This window comes from Phyllopteryx taeniolatus, chromosome 4 (genome assembly GCF_024500385.1).
Source record: "Phyllopteryx taeniolatus isolate TA_2022b chromosome 4, UOR_Ptae_1.2, whole genome shotgun sequence".
Lineage (NCBI taxonomy): Eukaryota > Metazoa > Chordata > Actinopteri > Syngnathiformes > Syngnathidae > Phyllopteryx > Phyllopteryx taeniolatus.
Genome location: NC_084505.1, coordinates 21,533,165 through 21,552,331, shown reverse-complemented (window position 1 = coordinate 21,552,331; position 19,167 = coordinate 21,533,165). Strand labels below are relative to the sequence as shown.

The following is a 19,167-nucleotide window of genomic DNA, read 5'->3' as shown; positions in this document are numbered from 1 at the left end:
CTCTTATAATTTCACATTGTCTGGTTAAATTGCATCTTTTTCTTGAATAATTTTTTTGTTCTCATATAAAAAAAAAATCTTGAATGAGTTTTTCCTCAATATTTAAATTTTATTGTTGTAAAGTGTTTAATTTTCACTAAATCTTTTGAATTAGAATCTTCATTGTATTCTTATATTTTCAAAATATGCAAACTTTCTTCTGAAATCAATTGCTTTTTACTGGAATCACTCAAAAAAAATCTATATTCTTAAAACAATGTTTTCAGATTAGAGAAAATTGTTGTAATACTCAAAACGTTTTCTTGCAAAATGGCAATATTTTTCACATAAACGTACACATCATTTTTAAATTTGACATGACCATTTATATCACTCTGAATGTTCTGAACTCCTGCTTCAATGCCAGTGTACAGGAATAATGCTAAACAAAAATGGAGTGGATAATCACAAATTTAATTAAACCAGAAAGTGTATCCTGTTAAAAAATATTTTACATACAGTAAGTATATACATGTATATTTTGGGTGTAGAAATGACAGAAGAAATTAGAAAAACAAACAGAATTAATCAGTTAACTCAAACATGATTGGGAGAAGAGGGGGTGCATAGGCTCTAAACAGTGGCGCCCTGAGATACGAGCGAGCCAACGGGAGTTTTTCGATACAAGCCGTCATTGGGCCGACGTTTTACTGAAACTTGTCAAGGAGCCACTGTATATGGAACAAAATAAATAAAGGATATACGACACTATGTAAAAAAGGGCAATCAGTATTTCACACCAAATGTATATTGTTCACATTAGAAACAGAAAGTAAGTACACTTCAATAAATGCAGGAAAATAAATGCATCCACTGCACAGTCCTTCAGTTTGTAACAAAGCATATACTGTACAAAAGCGTACATTTTCCTCTTATTTGACTTTTATTATACAGTGTTCGACTTTTTAGATGAAAGTCTTGCCTCTGAAGGTTTTTAGGATGGTGATAGACTGATTCCTGAACACAGGAATTGACTTTACATTATTTCCAATGGGAAAAATGGTTTTGGCAGCCATTGCATAATGTCACAGCATGTTAACATCAACGTTTTTTCCTGTCAAGTTACAAACTTATTTTCATAAAAAATGTTTTTATTCCTCATCAAATTGCGACTTTTCTCTCGCAAAATTTGGATTTCTTCCCATGGTAGGATTAGATTTTGTGTTTTCTCTTTCTGAAAGTATGCCATAAATTTATTCTCATATTTGTATATTTTAGATTTTCTTCTTATAATATCGTTCACTGAGCTTGACTAGGTGGACGACTAGGTTAGAGCGTCTGCCTCACAGTTCTGAGGACCGGGGTTCAATCCCCGGCCCCGCCTGTGTGGCGTTTGCATGTTCTCCCCGTGCTTGCGTGGGTTTCCTCCCACATCCCAAAAACATGCATGCTAGGTTAATTGACAACACTAAATTGCGAATGTGAGTGCGGATGGTTGTTTGTTTGTATGTGCCCTGCGATTGGCTGGCGACCAGTTCGGGGTGTACCCCGCCTCCTGCCCGATGATACCTGGGATAGGCTCCAGCACGCCCGCGACCCGCGTGAGGAGAAGCGCGACAGAAAATGGATGGATGAGGTTGACCACCGTAAAAAAAGATTGTAAAATCAACACTTTATTCACATAACATTACAACTTTTTGTTGTAATATTACTATCACCTTATTTTTTTCCCCATGTAATTTTAAAAATGTTACTTTCTCTAAACTTAGAACATTTTTTGTAATACATTTTTTTACTTGTAAAAACTTCATTCTCATATTACAACCTTGTAAAATTCAAACCTTATAAAATGTTGACTTTATTCTCATATTACAGCATTGTCCTGCAATATTAACATTTTTACCTGTAAAATCGTAACTTTATTCTCGCAAATTTACTATTAAATTGTGTAATATTAACACTTTTACTTTTAAAAGTGAAACTTTATTCTCACAAAAGTACATTTTTTTCTCATATTTAAAAAAAAATAAACTATTACTTTTTTCTTACATATTTTTTCTTTTTGTAATATAAAAAACAAAAATTGTATTCTTACAATATTAAATTGTTTTCTCATAAAATGAGGACATTTTTTCTTTGTAATATGTTTTCTTGAACATTGAATATTTTTCTCGTAACTTTAGGACATTCTAATTCCATGATAAAGTTTCTCAACAATTCAGATTTTTTTTTCCCTTGTAAAATTACTTTTCTTATCAGATGATTATTATTTTTTCTAATATGACAAATGTATTCTTCTGACTATATTCTTGTGTAGTTGGAAAAAAACAAACCAAAACCAAATTCTGGTGCCATCTCTATCTGGCTTTCATTTTGTTCTTATTTTCTAGCCTATGGTCCGAAGATGTCAGGGCAGACGTCCCAGCCGCCGCCGCTGTCCTTGGTCTCCCAGTAGCCTCCCTTGTAGACGTGTAAGGTCTCTCCTGACGTGGTGTCGTCCACCTTCTCGAACCACTGTGCCTGGTATCTGTCTGGATGGGCAGCTGGAAGACGTAAGAAGAGGAACCCAATCAACAATCAACGCCAAAACGGCGTTTTGTTAGTCTTTAAGTCGTTTTTAAATCTACCATTAATGCAAAATAAAATACCAATGTGCTTGGTACAAATGATTTTTTTTCTATAAGTAGGTGCAGCTTATCGGTCATCCAGGTGATGGTTTTCAACATAGGTTGTATTGAGGTGACTGGACACTCTGTTTGTCGAATATGTTGTGCTTTTTTCTTGTTTTCCTAAAACGTTAAACACTGACTTAGGCAATGATGCTGTCAAGCAGTTGTTATTATTTCATCATGCAATTATTGTCATACTCGTGAATGGCATTTATCTGTAACAACTCACAAGTCAAGTCACACTTATCTCAAGGCACCATAGTACACACACAGTCTCCTCCAAAAGTATTAGAACGACAAGGTTAATTCCTTTGTTTTTGTCGTATACTGAAGACATTTGGGTTTCAGATAAAAAGATGAATATGAGACAAAAGTTCAGAATTCTGTAACAACTCACAAGTCGAGTCACACTTATCTCAAGGCACCCCAGTATGTATGTATGTTTATATATGTTGTTTATATATACACAGTCTCCTCCAAAGGTATTAGAACGGCAAGGCAAATTCCTTTGTTTTTGTTCTATACTGAAGACATTTGGGTTTCAGATAAAAAGATGAACATGAGACAAAAGTTCAGAATTCCGGCTTTTATTTCATGGCATTTACATTTACATGTTAAACAACTCAGGACAGAGCACATTTTGTTTGAAGCCACCCACTTTTCAAGTGAGCAAAAGTATTGGAACAGACATTATTAAAGTGAGTAACATTTAATATTTGGTGGCATAAATAACTTGTAGTAACTGCATCCAGCCTGCGACCCATTGACTTCACCAGACTGTTGCATTCTCAATTTGATATGCTTTTCCTGGCCTTTACTGCAGCCTTTCAGTTCTTGTCTCTGGTGGTTTCTCCCTTTAGGAGGTAAAATGCATGCTCTATTGGGTTAAGATCCAGTGATTGACTTGGCCAGTCTAAAACCGTCCACTTTCCCCCCCCCCGATGAAGTCCTTTGTTGTGTAGGGAGTGCCATACTTTGGCCTTTCCATCGCTTTGGTAAAGGTAAACCTTGGTCTCATCAGTCCATAAAACTTTGTTCCAAACCTTTTGTAGCTCATCTCTGTACTTCTTTGCAAAATCCAATCTGGCCTTCCAATTCTTTCTGCTGATGAGTGGTTTGCATATTGTGGTATGGCCTTCTATATTTCTTCTGTCTTCTTCTTCGAACAGTGGATTGTGAGACCTTCACCCCTGCCCTGTGGAGGTTGGCAGTGATGGCACTGACTGTTGTCTTTGGGTGTTTCTTCACAGCTCTCACAATGTTTCTGTCATCAACTGCTGTTCAACTCCTCAGTACACCAGTAGTTTCTTTCGTTTTCAGGACATTACAAATTGTTGTGTGTTTGTGCAATAGCTCTGATCAATTTTTGGTTTGCTTTTCTCCTATAGAGAGCTCTTTGATCTTCATGTTTGCTTAACAGCTAATGCAGTTTTCACAGGAGAAACCCAAAGCCAAAAACAAGCACGAGTTAATGTTTAAGCAATCAATCGAAGAGGCAACACCATCAGTCATGTTCCAATACTTTTGCTCACTTGAAAAGTGAGTGGGTTCAAACAAAAGGTGCTGTTTAACACATCTAGATGTAAATATCATGAAATAAAAGCTGGAATTCTCATTCATCTTTTGATCTGAAACCAAAATCCATCCATCCATCCATTTTCCGTGCCACTTATCCTCACTATCTTCAGGCGAGAGGCGGGTACACCCTGAACTGGACGCCAGCCAATCACAGGGTACATATAAATGTCTTCAGCAAATAACAGAAACAAAGGAATTGACCTTGCCGTTCCAATACTTTGGAGGGTACTGTGTGTATGTGTGTGTGTGTGCGTGCGCGCAATGAGAGAGAGAGAGAGATTTGGCATTTTTAATTAGGTCCTATTTTAATGAATAAACCCTCTATCCTAAAAAAAAGCATCGATGATACAGAATAGTCCACATACGGCTGATACTACAAGTCCCAGGATGTAGTGCAACAGGAGAAGGTCAAATCTAGGGATCTACTGTCGTGGAAAACAATATAAGACCACCCTTGTTTCTCCATTTTCTTGTTCATTTTCATGCCTGGCACCACTATTACCTGAGGAATACAGTGATTCCATAATACTATTTGAAATACTTTAGCTTTCATGGTATTCCCACTGATTTTGGTTATTATCCAAACACAAGGGAAATTGCTAGATGTCAGCTCTTAAATAAACTCCTACGAGCTATTATTGTTGTCATTATTCTATTTCTCCAAACAAATATACCTTAATTTGTAGCAGACATTAAAAATGAACAAGAAAGTTCAAAAACAAGGATGATCTCCAAAATATTTCCATGACTGTCTGTCTTGTCTGTTACTTACTTTTGGCTGTAGCACCACAAGAACTTTCACTGTCTTGGGCTGAGAAGAGCATGGAAACATTTAGAATGCTAACATGTACCACTGCAGTATATCTACATTGACAGTGTTAGGAGGCTACTTGCATGTGACAGGACGAGGAGGATGAGTGCGAGCGTTAGGAGAGTCCTCTATGTCAGCTGAACATGAGCACACACAAATCTTGTATAAAATCATCAGCTCAACACTACTACACTATGCTACATGCTACATGCTACATGATCCTGTGTCCCAGGATTGAAACCACCAATTCAAGTTCTTAACCCTGGCTTGAAACCCTAATTCTGTCAAATTTGAAACCATGCAGTTAGCCTGTCTTGACAGCGACATTTGAAACCCTGACCCAAACTTGAAATGGAAACTTGCAACCCACCCATTGTCTTGAACCCTACTTTGAAAACCCTTACCCAGGATTGAAATCCTAATTTGAAACCCAAAGCCTGGTTTGATACCCCAAGCCTGTCTTGAAACCCTAAGCCAGGCTGGAAACCTGAAACGCTAATGTTGGCTTGAAACCGTAACCCAGGCCAGAAATTCAAATTTGCAAGCCTAACCCTATCCCACTTAAGATGTTCATAAGTCAAGACCACAATACAAAATAAGTAGAAGGGGATCTAAATAAAATGGTGTGGTAAAATGTAACACAACACATTCGTAATAATACGAATGAATATTTGTACACTGAGTTTGTGTGGTGATACTTGCTTTCATCTGAAACCTCACTCGCTTCCGTTCCAATCTTGTCAGCGTCAGCTAGAATGCAAATGGCCTAAGTGAGCAATGACAGTTACACGCACACACACAAATGTATTTTTTGCTCAAGCCTGAAGCAGTTGTTCTCAAAACCTTTTAAACCAAGTACCACCTCAAAAAAATACCTTGCTTTTCAAGTACCACCAACACTATAACACATTCGGCACGACAGCAAGAAAGCTACCTATTAAGCTTACAATTACCCAGCAAGATTGCTACCGCCAAAGGTAGACAGCTATCTATCATCATTGATAGCTATTTTCGATAATTAGTTAGAAAGATGGCTATTTGGAAAGACAAGAGAACTACCTAGCAATCATTTTATTAGCTTTCTAGATCATTTGCCAGAGAAATGGCTACCCAGGAAGATAGAAAGCTACCTAACATTACTATCAGCGATTTAGATAGTTAGCCAGCAGGATGGCTACTTGGAAAACTAGCTAATTACCCAGTAATATTATTAGCAAACTAGCTAGTGAGCCACTTCAGAGTACAAATTGGGTTTATCATTCGGTTGCTTGATAGTTCACATCAAGTCAGCCACCTAGAAAGACAGAAAGCTACCTTGCGCTAACATTAAGTATTTACACAGTACGCCTGCAAGATGACTACACAAAAAAGGGAAGAGTGCTACATAGCATTACTATTACCTAATCACATAGCGACAAGATGGCGTTTTTGGAAAGACATATACCAATCACTGAGAACCACTACAGGGAGCCCACACACCGCACTTTGAGAATCACGGGCCTAATGCATGAAAATGAGTACAGTACTTGCTTTCAAAAGGTGAGTCACTGTTTGGATCCTGGGTTGAGGCTTTGTGTAGGGACACAGACAAGCAGAGCAAATGCACAAAGACACACACGCACACGCATGTCCTCAGCTTGTCTTTCGAGCTGATTTTACATCACCATCTAATGGGTCAGTGACCTTTTTGAAACCAAGAGCTACTTCTTCAGTACTGATTCATGCAAAGGGCTACTAGTTTGATACAAACTTCCGGAAAGGCAAATTTGAGTGTAAATCATCGAGTCATTGTTGTGCTCGCTAATCAGTTTCCGCAAATGTTATGGTTTATTCCTGCGCTAAAATACTGACCTTTGAAAACCCAAATTTGTTTTTTTAAGAATACCAACACAAAATTTGACGCATCTCACTGGTGAACTATTTTCAAAACAGGCCCACGGGCTACTCATGTGGTCCTTGACGTTAGTGTCCCCTGCTCGATCATGTAGTTGAAATACACGTACAATGAGGGAAAAAAAAACTTTTACGCTCCCTGCCAATGGCTGCTTTTTCCCGCGTTACTATTTGGTTCGACCCCTAGTTTATGAAGCCTACAAGCCAATAAAGGGTCGCAGTTTTTCAGTTTCAGAGCACCGGTAGATGTGAGTTTCTTAATGGTGTGCTCCGAAGAGTCGGCAACTTAAATTTTTTTGTGACGGTCCACTTCAGTCGCATTCGGCTGTGTCACTTCGTGTGTGTTGGACCTAAAAGCCGGCACTTTTCTGGCTTCCACCCCCCCATGTTGCTGTTATGCATGAACAGCACACACATGGAATTGGGTGACGGAGCCTTATTTTTCTGATTGGCCAAATCAGCCAATGTCAGATAGTTACCCTATTGATGTGGAATTGTAGAAGATGGCTTGGCTATCCGTCAAGCCCGATTCTTACCTTCCTCAGGCGTGTTGGCTGCTTTGATGACCTCCCTCTCCCTTTCCCGACGAGCCGTGCGCTGCTTCTCCTCCAACCGCTGCTTCTCGGCATTGGCCTCGTCCCAGTGGCCCTCCTCCATCAGACGCTGGTCGGGCCGCCACCGGCTGTCCGTCGGTGCCACGCCCTCCTCGGGTTCGTTGAGGGTCAGCGCCAGTGTGGAGAAGTAGTACATGCTCTCTGCGCCCTCTCTACGGAAAAAGAGCATCTCATAAACATTCACATCATCTGTGATTATTTGCGAGGATTGCGGTATCGCGTACGGTAAGGGGTTCTTCCTCCATATTTCCTTGGGTTTGAGGGTCTGGTAGACAGTCCTCTGTTTGCCCTCAGCGCCGTTCTCGCTCTTGCTGCTCTGCATGATCCTAGAGAATTCCATCTTCTCGTCCCACGTTCCCGACAGCACGTAATGCGCCTTTCCGTCTTTGTCCATCACCACGCCCGTCACCTACCAGAAAGAAAACACAGCATCGTTGTAAACAAGCGCTTGAATCCGAATCAGATCCAATTTCAAAGCTTCTGGCCTTGCAAATACAGTCCATATAAAATGTTCCGCTTTAGTGCGAAAATACTTATCAAAATGATGTGTTTCTCCCATTATAAATAATAGGTATTACACACACACACATTGACAACTGGCACTTCCCTCCATATATTTATTGACGGCACATTTGGAATTCAAATTTGAATTGAATAATTGTTTTTATTTAGATTTCAAGTAAATCATTTATTTTATTTCCAACTTAAATGTGAATTTAGGTTAGTACGATTTTATTATAAAAAATAATTTGATGAGAGATTTTTCAGTTTATTTAACTAAATCTGATTTGAAATTTAAAAATCTGATTTTCAAATAAACATAATTTAACCTGATTTTCAAGTGAAATTTTAATTCCATTTAAAAGGATTTCAAATTTTAATTAACACGATATTATATTTTAATTTACAGAAATCAGCTCTTTTACATTTTAATTTCAATACTTATATTGAATTTAAAAAAATAATTTGTAAATATTTGTAATTTACATTTATAAACACTTACTCTGATTATTTCAATTTGTATTTAATCTGATTATTGACATTACAATGAAAATAAGAATTTCAAATTCATTTTTAGAAAGTAAGATGTTATCAATGCGTGGATTGTGACACCGATCCATCCTTGAGCAAAATCCAGGCAGATGTAAAACAAAACAAAAAACTCTCTTCAATATTATTATAGCCTTCTTGGCAGAGGTATAAGACACAAAGTCACCTTTCTCGGCACATCTCGGGAGAAGTAACTGTAGGGAGTGAATTTAAGGTGGCATCGATCGCCTGTCTTGTGGTTGACCACATCGATCTCCCCTGACTATAGAGGGGAAAAAAACTTCATTGTGAAAAAAAGTTGACTACATTACAACATTGCCTGCGAGTCATGTCATCGTCATACCTGATCAATCCATAACTTGCCCACAATAATATTGTGCACTGTGGTGGTCACTTTCTTCCAGGAGTAATGGTTGCCGCTCTTGTCAAATATGCACTGGATTGAACCTGAGGAAGACAAGAGGGTTGTGTGATATTAGTTCAGAAACGTACATATAGCATACTCCCATAATTAGGAATCCTCACCCAAGGGGATGATTGACAAATATTTTCCTCGGAACTTGCTGGCTAAGGTGATTTCTTGTCTGAGCGTCCAGCCTTTTTCAGAGATGGCATGGTGGGCTGCTGCAGGCGGGTGGTGGCTCACCTGAGAGAACAGGTAGTAAGGGCAGAAAAGTTTGTCAGAATCATCTTTATTTGCCAAGTATGTCAAAAACGCAAGGAATTTGTTGGAGCTGCTCTAGTACAACAAGTCCATTGACAGAGAATACTTTTGAGAGATCAAAACAAAAAAAAACACAGTCACTGAGCAAAAAAAGGTTAGCAGTAAACTGGTAATGCCGATACATTCTTTTTTTTTGGTGACACTTGTGCAAAATGATCCCTTCCAAGTCCTCTAGCAATTTCGAGCAGTTTGAAATGACTAATAGAACAATAGTCTGGTGCAGTAACCATTGTGCAAATGGCGCAGAGACTTCAAGAAATGTATGCAGTTTAAAGTGAATAGTTGTGCAATAATCTGGAACAATGTCAATTGTTCAAATGGTGCAGATACCTCTCAAGCACAGGAGTGGCCAGTATTGGTCAACAACGGTGCAGAGTGGCGAGACTGCTACAGTGAGTGCACGCGTTAATGTATAATTGGCCCGACAAACTCAGACAAAAAACAATTGGCAGCATGTTGCAATGGAATTGTAGGTTCGCTCTCTCTTTAAGAAGTTGATTGCAAGAGGGAAGAAGCTGTTTGTTTTAGTTTGCGTTGATCGATAACGGTGATTGGGAATGCTTGTTTCTTTCTATGTGCCCTGCGATTGGCTGGCGACCAGTTCGGGCTGTACCCCGCCTTTCGCCCGAAGATAGCTGGGAGAGGCACCAGCACGCCCGCGACCCTTGTGAGCATAAGCGGAACGGAAGATGAATGAAGGAATGAAGGATCGATAGCGCCTACCTGTGGGAAGGAGCTGGAAGAGGTGGTGACCGGGATGTGGAGGGTCCAAGAGGATTTTGCATGCTCGTCTTAGTTCTGGCAGCGTGCAAGTCCTCAAGGGTGGGTAGGGGGGGAACCGACAATTTTTCCAGCAGTTTTGATTGTCCGTTGCATTGGGAGTTTGTCCTTTTTTGTGGAAATTTTACTTTTTAATTGTATTTTACTGGAACCTTGTCTATATGAAAGCCAATAAATAGTGAACAAATATCATCCAATATTAATCAAATATGCTGTGTGTATACTATGCGTGGTCAAAAGCTATAAAGTCAACTGGTTTAATCCATGTTAGATCGAGTTTGAGATCTTCTGGGCAATACAAATATGCAAATAGGTTCTCCTGCATTTTTTTTGTTCACAAAAAATTATCACTGTAAATATAAATATGTCAATGCCATGTTGCCTTCTATTTTTTGGATTACTTCATTATTTTATTAGTAATTGAAGACCTGCCAACCTATAAAAATTCTCTTCCAGGACAATTTGTCTGAATTTCCATATTTTGTCAAGAACATTTCTGTGTGACATGATGATAATAGTTCATAAATTACGGCTTCAATATTTGTCATTTGAATGTTTTTATTACATAAACCTTGTGATGGTGGACGCAGTTTAACCCTGAATCAAAGTACCAGTATACTGTATGAAATTTCGACCTTTCAAAATCAAAAATATCTGTGTCTGTGAAATAATTCACCTTTGCCAATTATGTTTTCAACCCTGGTAACAAAAATAACATAAAATAAATGTAAAACAAACTCAAGTCTGCAGATAACTCAGATCGAGACCAGAATTATAACTCGGCACTCTATTTTGCAAACTAACAAATAATATTGCTGATAGACTGAATTGGATAGTTTATGTATGGATAAGAGTTTTGGTTTCTATTTTGTGCAATGTACTTCTTGTACGTGTACAAAAAGTACATGTTAGAAGAAGAAATGTAATTACATCTTCTCTTTCATGCTATTTATATTCCATAATTATATTTAATATAATATATTTTTATAATATTTAACAATGGAGTGAGACGATGGAACAAACCGAGCGTGGAGCTGAAACAATGTCCAATATGTATATATTAGTATTTCTTACTTATTATTATTATGACAGTACTATGGTGATGTTCAAAAAATTCAAAGCTACAGGAAATAGGATTACAAGGAACTAGAGATAGGGATAGGAGTGAATAAGTTTTACTTCCTACTTCTTTTCGAATATGCATAATTCAGCATTATTTCAGTTTAATCTTGTCTATTTTGTTGGTTTTTGTCACTTTCAGACATGTTCAAAATAAGGAATTCAATCAATATTCATTTTATACTTATTAATGTTATTAGTTTGTTATTTTCGATTATTTTTCACTTTCAATTATTTTTGCATTTATCTTACATCAAGACAATCAATATTTTACAGATATATACTTGTATATATTAATAACATTATATGTATTTTTATTTCATATTTTTGTAATTATATTTTTTATTTATACATCGATTTTATATTTCATGTTTATTTTTTTTCTACAATAATGACAACAAATAATAATAATACATTTAACTTAAAGGTGCATTTCTGAGCACTCCAGGTCACCTTACAAGCAGATAAAAACAAGGAGTTCACTGTAAATCTCCCTCTACTGTGTCACAAATGCGTTTAGCTCATTCAATGCTGTCGAATTGAAATATCCATGTTAACAAGGAGGACTCAATCACAACGACAATTATCCTGTAGATCCAAAAGGTCAACATTTTAGGTGCTTGCATTATAGTTTCTACCTGCTCGCAAAGAGAGCGGTAGCCACACTCTCGCAGGCGATCCAGCTCGAAGGTTTCCCCCAGCAGAGGGTTGAAGGGCTTGCCGGTGCGGTGGACGGTGGTGGAGTAGGACGACACGGTGAAGGCGGCCACGTAGCACATCTGCTCCAGGGAGCTCTGACACTTGGCCGCCCTGTCCAGCAGCTCGTAGTACTCCAGGTCCTCGGACAGGCGTTGCAGCATTGACAGGGGCTCGTTAAAGTTCACCTAGAGGGGAGGGAGACGAGGGGGCGTTGGCGTTACCACGTTCGGGTGGCTGGCGGTGCTTTGCGTGGCAGTTTCCTCACGGGCATCGGTATCTTGGAGAGCTCCTTGCCGATGCAGTTTTTCATGATGCTCCACAGGTTGAGGTAGTAGTTGGGCTTTTCTGCGATGCGTGTCCGTCGTTGCCTGACAGGCTCCAGCTCCAGGGGCTGTGGGGACTCGAGACTGGATGCCAGTGACAGCTCATCAAACTGAAACAGGGGGAGGAGTTATGACATGGGAGAGGCGGACATACAGTGAACCCCCGTTCATTGTGGCGGTGCGTTCCAGACATAAGGTTATAATAGGTGAAAATCTGCGACCTTTTCTTTTCTTTTTTAAATGAAATTATAGTCTTGCCCCTCCAAAATGCATTAAACACATTTAAACTTATTGAAACACACTTAAAACCTCAAAATGAAACCCTTTTCAAACGCATTGTAAACATATATGAAGTCGCAATGCCCTACCTCTGCCCTGATCGCTGCGGTAACAAAAGCCCTTTGGCACAATAGAATACGTCAGAACTTTCCACTAGAGCATGACTGGCTGTTGAGTGTTCTCGAATTCAATTTTCTTTGTATATTTTGATTTAAGAATGTCTGAAACATTTTATTAAGACCACTGGGAACTGAGAAAAATATCATCCTACAGTACATATGGAAATACCGCGTCTCCTTTATAGAGAAAGAAAATGAACACACATTTACCGACTGATCGTCCATGCCGGTCTCATTGCTCAGCCTGCTCACGCTGCTGTCAGATCTCCTGTAGGTAAGAAAACCGATTATCCCAGATTGTTCACTGATCTATTTACAAGAACTGAAGCCTTGGCAGAGGTCGATGCTCATTTGAATGCTCGTGTTCGAGTGACCTGTGATATTTTGGGTCAGCGGGGATGGTGATGAACTCTGCCGGGTCCTCCATGGCGTCAAAGAACTCGTTGTCATCGTCCTCGTCGCTGGCATCCCCCTTTCCCGACATTCCACCTGAAGCAAAATGTGGGGGAATACATGAGACACTGTTAGGGGGGGAGCATTTAGAACATTGGCGCACACAAACATATCGGAATGACCACGTCGACTGAAGAGGCCGTCTTTAAGAAGCAAATGTGAAGCAGACCTTTGCTACCTAAATCCATGTTGCTGTACGACGGCAAAAGCACGGTGGCTCCCCTGAAAGCTCTCTCGAGGTGGTTGTGCTGCTTGGCCAGCTGCTCCAGAGTGTCCTCCAAGCGAATCCTCTGCGCTTTCTCCAGCTGCAAGGCCTTCTGCCAGCGCTTACTGTGGTTCTGAGCCATGGACAGGAAGTCTTGGCACACCTACGGACAGCAAACCAATCAGCTGGTGATGACGTCAAGGCTTTTTGGCGGCAGGCCGTGACCTACGTTGATCATTGCGTTGGAGGTGATTCGGAAGAGCGTGGCCCTCTCTGTGACTTGTCTGATCTTCTCGCCCATGTCCACTGCTGCATGAATGCCCTCCAGTTCTGACAAAGATCTGTTTGAGGAATAACTCAACTCACTCGTCACTCCACTTAAATAAACACTTCTTTTCCCCTAACATTTTTCTCGTAATGCTATGACTGCTTTTGTAACCTCACAACTTTTCTCTTGAAACAGTACGACTCCATTGTCATAACACGACATCTTCATATCATAAAGGTGTGACTTTCTTCTTGTCATTTTATGACAAGTTATTTAGAAATAATACTCTTCTTGTAATATATGAGTGTAATAGTCTTTAAAATGACTTCTCATAACTTTGCGACTTTTTTCTTGTAACATGAGTTTATTATAGTCAAGTTGCAACTTTTTTGTTGCAACATTTTGAGTTTATTCTACTTCCATTAAGTCTTTCTCATCCTGTACTTCTTTATGTAGTATTATGAAATTTTTGCACCAGTCCTTTTTTTTCTCGTACAATTCCATCTTTATTTCATTCTCTTTACAACTTTTTTCTTGCACCATTAAGAGTTTATTCTGGTCATGTTACGTCTTTCTATAATACTGTATTACGACTTTGTTCTCATAAATTTATGACTCTCGTAAATGTAATTTTTTTTCTTGTAATACAATTTTTTTTTTCTCGCAACTACCATTTTTGTGGTCTTTCAACAATATGACTTTATTTCTTGTAATACGTTTTATCCTCATAGATTTACAACTTAATCTCAGAAATGTACAACTTTTTCCCTGTAAGCCTACCACTTTTTTGGAGTACCTTCTTTATTCACTTCAAATTCTGATGAGTCTTGTCTTTGTAATATTTTATGTATGATTATTGTATTCTTTGTAATAAACATTTTGAGAATTTTTTTCTCGTAACATTACGACTTCATTGTCTTTGTTTGATTAATGTAAAATTAAATGTTCTTGTTTTTATTTAAACAAAAACAAAAAAAGACATCCATCTGAGTAACAATGTGTTTTTCTTGTAATAATACTGCATTTTATTTATGTCAAAGCTGCCAGCGCAGGTTAAGGTAACTACCACTACTACTGTAAATGCCCAAAGTCGTGCATGTTAAATACAAGCGTTTGTCAAAAATAATCTAAAAATAGGATTTGCGTCCATTGAGGCCTCTTGATGACCTTGGGTTTATACCTTTGCAGTGCTGATCCATGCTTGACAATGAGGTCATTGCAGGTGTTAAGGTCCTCCACTTTGTTGCTGAGCGTGCGCAGCGTAGACTGGATTTCAATGTTGCGGCCGGCCCCCTGTCCCGAAGAAGGGGGGGCTTCAGACGCTTCATCCGCCGACTCATCTGTCGATGACGGTGGAGAAGGAAATCAAGGAATTGCAACGTGAGAACAGGAAATGTTCACTCACCGGATAGATCCTGTATGGGAAAAGCCTTTGCCTTGGCGAGCTCCAGGGCGGTGATCCAGCGTTGGCGCTCCACCTCCGAGCTCGCTTTCAGGTGGTACGTCTGGGCGCCCCCATTGGAGATGACGAAGTTGCACGAGTCCTCCACGACGATGTTGGCCGTGGCCAGGTTGATGGTGCCGCGACACGTGTGGCCCATCTCGGCCTGGGTCCTGTGAATGTCTCATACCATTATTATTTTGTTGTTGTAACATTACTTCTAATAGGAGAAAAAAATATGTTTTCCTTGTAACACTATGACATTATCTTTTTTTAAACACTTTTTTTCTCGTAACACGATAGTATTCTCATTATATTACAAAATCGTAATAAATTTGATTTGTCGTAATACTTTTTTTTAATCATAACATGACAATTTCTTTTTAGAAAAAAATGTAGTCCTCATATTTTTCCCTCACCATATAAAATGTTTAAACATACCGTAACTTTTTTCTCGTAAGTCTTTTAAAAATGTAAAATTAAGAGAAAAATGCAATGTAAACTATCTTGTAATATGATGTCTTTTTCCTCATAATATTCTGACTTTATTACTTTCACATTATGACATTATTCGTGCAACATACTGTAAATTTTTCTTGATTTTCATACCATGACGTCTAGTTACACATTTTGTCTGAGTATTGGAACTTTACTCTTGTTAGTAAAAATGGGCGTTTAACAAACGCACACCAGACTGTAATAGTGCTGCAGTTTGCTGATATCTAAACAACCTCCCTTACAATTCTGTTTCCTGTAAAAACACCTCTGACGTCACATGACTTCGTTTCAAGTTAATAGCAAAGGACACTGTACTCATACCGATAATATGAGAGCAGTCCATGACTGAGGACGAACCAGCGTCTCTGGTAACCTTTAATGTAGTTGGTCCACTTGAAGAGCCAGCCCTTGTACATGTCTCCCGGGGTGGGAGCGGGGGGCTTGGACTCTGATGACATCACAGCAGCCTGGTGGGGGTAATGGCACATCTTAATGACATTGTGCCAATAGTTTTGAGCATGACTGTATTGTCTATATATATATATATATATATATATATATATGTCTAGATCAAAGATGTATGAAATGAAGGGAAAATAGAAGTTTGGAAGAAAGTTTGATCAATGGATTAAGAAGGTACGGTAGAAGGATGGTATGAAAAGTCTCCATGAAGAAAGGAGGGAAACAAGTAAGGGATGATAGAAGGATGAAGGAAATGGAAAGATGGAACAAGGGGACAAAAATTGAGCTTTGCATGGATGTACAATGATGGAAGGATTAAGGGAGGGAGAAAGGATACAGAAAGAGTGATTGAAAGGCAGGAGGAAAGGATATGAAAGGTAGAGAAGTATGGACAAAGACAGAAGGGATGGAGGGTTGGTAGGAAGAGGGAAATAAGGGCGTGAGGAATGATGAAAGGGAGCAAGGACGTATCAAATGTAGGATAGAGGAAAGATGGAAAATACAAGGATGTGAGGAAGGAAGGATAGTAGTTTAGGGGAAAAGGAAAGAAGCTAGTAAGGAAGTAATGAACAAACAAAGGAAGGAAGGAATGGGCTCACCGTCAATTACAAACATTGGCCTTGAAATCCTAATTTGAAACCTTAAACCTTGTTTGAAAACCTAACCCTGGCTTGAAACCCCGTTTATAATTTACAAGATTTCATTAATTCATAAATGTAATAAAAAATAAAAATAAGGTTTCATGTAATATAGTACCTCGTTTATATATACGTCATCATCTGCGATTGCCTGGCGACCAGTTGTGGGTGTACCATGCCTCTCGCCCGAAGACAGAGCTCGGATAGGCTCCGGCACGACCGCGACCCTAGTGAGGATAAGCGGGACGCAAAATGGATGGATATACGTTATCATAACACATGTCATAACGATTATGACATATGATGGCCTATGATAACTGTAATGAGCATTCTACAAACAAGGAAAAATGTAAACCTCTTGGCCCGTTACACGTCATCATTATGACATGGCCGGACAAAATGGTTAAAACTGTCATCCAATTCAAATCAATCATATTCATGTTTTAACATGACTTGCAGCAGTGAAGTACATAAGTCATAGAAAACTGTTGCTTGTGTCTGCTGTCAGGTGACGACAGCAGCGAGTCGCCGCTTTAGCTAACGTCTTTTCCCTGCTAACATTTCCTTATTTCTCATTTCATTTTAAGACGACTGCGCGTTTATACACGGTTATAAATGTTCCGTACCAACCGGTTGTGTGTTGTTAAAGTAGTGTGGAGCGAATAATTGAACGAGTTACCTGAAAAGAGCAGGAAGCCAATTTAAGGCATGAAAATCTCCTTAAACTCTGGCCCGCCACTAAGCTTGCTAGCTAGCCCGGAAGTTGTCATCCAAAGCGGCCGAACACGTCGGACATGTGACACCCGCTTCTATAACTGTCAAAAAAGATTAAAAATCCCAAATTACAAACGTTTATTTTACGTGACATCATCCCAAAAAAAAAAGATAACTTCGTTTGCGTTAGCATTGCTTTGACATTCGACCGTCAAATTTGAGTCCCGCCGCCTCGGAGACAGCATCGAGCGTCATATTGCAAAAAGAAATCATGAAATTGTCAACTATTACATATTTTAAACTGGTTAATATAATGGTTACTTACGCTGTATTACTATATAGACATATATATACACACACTATACTCAGTATTTATTACGCGGTAAATATTTTTTTTGTCAAATGCATTCACTGATGCCGGTTTTTTGACGTCAAGCAAGGAAACGTCAGCTGTCCCAATTTTGTTTCTGCCTCGATGACGTCAAAGGTCATGTTATATAATTTCCGACAATGATGAGACTGTTACGTTTTAATTCGCGGCCTAACAAACTATCATATAGATCACATTCACAACATGACAGGCATTTTCAAGTGCAATCTAAGACGAATTGTTATTCTTAAAGCATTTATGAAGTCATCGTGGACGTAAAGGTCAACTTTAGTTCTATACAGCATCTTGTTTACCAAAGGTGTCGGATCATTCGAATAATCACATTACTTTTTAAACTTGTGCTATGCTATTTTACGCACCATAGCATCTATTTCATCAAATGTGTGCACTGATCCATTACAAAGGATACACGTCATATAATAACCTCAATAACTTGAAAATGCTTCTGTAAGTGGTGGTATCACTAAGGACAAAATCCAGGAAATAAACTAGAGTAAACTGTCCAACTTTGGTTCCACTTTACCCAAAAAGTCCAACAGTAGTCAATTTTAACCTACCTTACAATTTAAATGAATAAAGTAAAGCTATTTTAATATATCCACCATGGGAACAAATTTCTTTTTTTTCCTTTCTCCAAATTTCAAAAATCAACTCTCGCTTGGAGCGTTTCACAGCAGTGTGTGAAGTGGTCGGGATAAAAATCGGCACCTTCATATCTGAGACCATGGTGCTCTGTCGGAAAAGGGTGGAGTGCCCTCTCCGGGTCAAGAAAGAGATCCTCCCCAAGTGGAGTTCAAGTATCTAGGGGTCTTGTTTACGAGTGACGGAAGAATGGTGCAGTGATGCAAACTCTATCAATCTGTCGTGGTGAAGAAGGAGATGAGCAGAAAGGTGAAGCTCTCAATTTACCGGTCGATCGACATTCCTACCCTCACCTATGGTCACGAGCTGTAGGTGGTGTCCGAAAGAACAAGATCGCGGATACATGTGGCCGAAATCAGTTTTCCTCTTCCCTTTGAGATAGGGTGAGAAACTCGGTCATCCAGGTGGGGCTCAGAATCAAGCCCCTGCTCCTCAACATCGAGAGGAGCCAGATGAGGTGCCTCGGGCATCTGGTTAGGATGGGCACCTCCCCGATGAGGTGTTCTGGGCACATCCCACCGAGAGGGGACGACCCGGTAGACGGACTATGTCTCCCGGTTGGCCTGGGAACACCTCAGGATCCAGCCGGATGAGCTTGATGAAGTGGCTAGGGAGAGAGAAGTCTGGGCACCCCTGCGTCACCTGCTGCCCCTGCAAACTGATCCCGAGTAAGTGGAAGAAAATGGATAGATGGGAACAAATGTCAAATGCCACCATTCTCGCAAGTCACAACTTTGAACATGTTCTTTACAACACCTGAAGTTCAGTTCTCAGTCATGTAGTAATATATGATGAACACATTCATTTAAGAAAGTGCA

General features: G+C 39.3%; 1 protein-coding gene across 7 annotated transcripts; it reads right to left on the bottom strand.

Moving 5' to 3' along the window:
• Positions 1 to 432: 432 nt before the first annotated feature.
• LOC133476743 (oxysterol-binding protein 1-like) lies at positions 433 to 19,065 on the bottom strand. Of its 7 annotated transcripts, XM_061770542.1 has the most exons (22): positions 18,643 to 19,065; positions 18,416 to 18,566; positions 17,282 to 17,417; positions 16,721 to 16,829; positions 15,824 to 15,969; positions 14,969 to 15,177; positions 14,744 to 14,903; positions 13,525 to 13,636; positions 13,260 to 13,458; positions 13,012 to 13,126; positions 12,842 to 12,905; positions 12,182 to 12,349; positions 11,856 to 12,101; positions 9,120 to 9,240; positions 8,938 to 9,041; positions 8,761 to 8,856; positions 7,769 to 7,953; positions 7,467 to 7,696; positions 5,740 to 5,787; positions 5,121 to 5,174; positions 4,999 to 5,037; positions 433 to 2,522 (listed from the first exon to the last, which is right to left on the bottom strand). In XM_061770542.1, exons 5-22 carry the CDS (start codon positions 15,958 to 15,960, stop codon positions 2,371 to 2,373), a joined length of 2,439 nt encoding a protein of 812 aa, XP_061626526.1. In that variant the 5' UTR covers positions 15,961 to 15,969; positions 16,721 to 16,829; positions 17,282 to 17,417; positions 18,416 to 18,566; positions 18,643 to 19,065; the 3' UTR covers positions 433 to 2,370. The 7 variants fall into 7 exon arrangements, with proteins under 7 accessions (XP_061626526.1, XP_061626530.1, XP_061626529.1 ...); XM_061770546.1 differs by lacking the exons at positions 18,416 to 18,566; positions 18,643 to 19,065 and having other exon boundaries at positions 12,848 to 12,905; positions 13,269 to 13,458; positions 17,282 to 17,495; XM_061770545.1 differs by lacking the exons at positions 18,416 to 18,566; positions 18,643 to 19,065 and having other exon boundaries at positions 13,269 to 13,458; positions 17,282 to 17,491.
• Between the last annotated feature and the right edge of the window lie 102 nt (positions 19,066 to 19,167).

What these genes read in the sequence shown, in the direction of transcription:
- LOC133476743 (XM_061770542.1), bottom strand. Translation starts at nt 15,960, where the DNA reads ATGTCATCAGAGTCCAAGCCCCCCGCTCCCACCCCGGGAGACATGTAC. An exon ending in CCCGAGATGTGCCGAGAAAG is followed by an intron (nt 7,954 to 8,760) that starts GTGACTTTGTGT and finishes TCTTTCTGGTAG; the next exon opens with GTGACGGGCGTGGTGATGGA. An exon ending in AGCCAACACGCCTGAGGAAG is followed by an intron (nt 5,788 to 7,466) that starts GTAAGAATCGGG and finishes TTTGCATTCTAG; the next exon opens with CTGACGCTGACAAGATTGGA.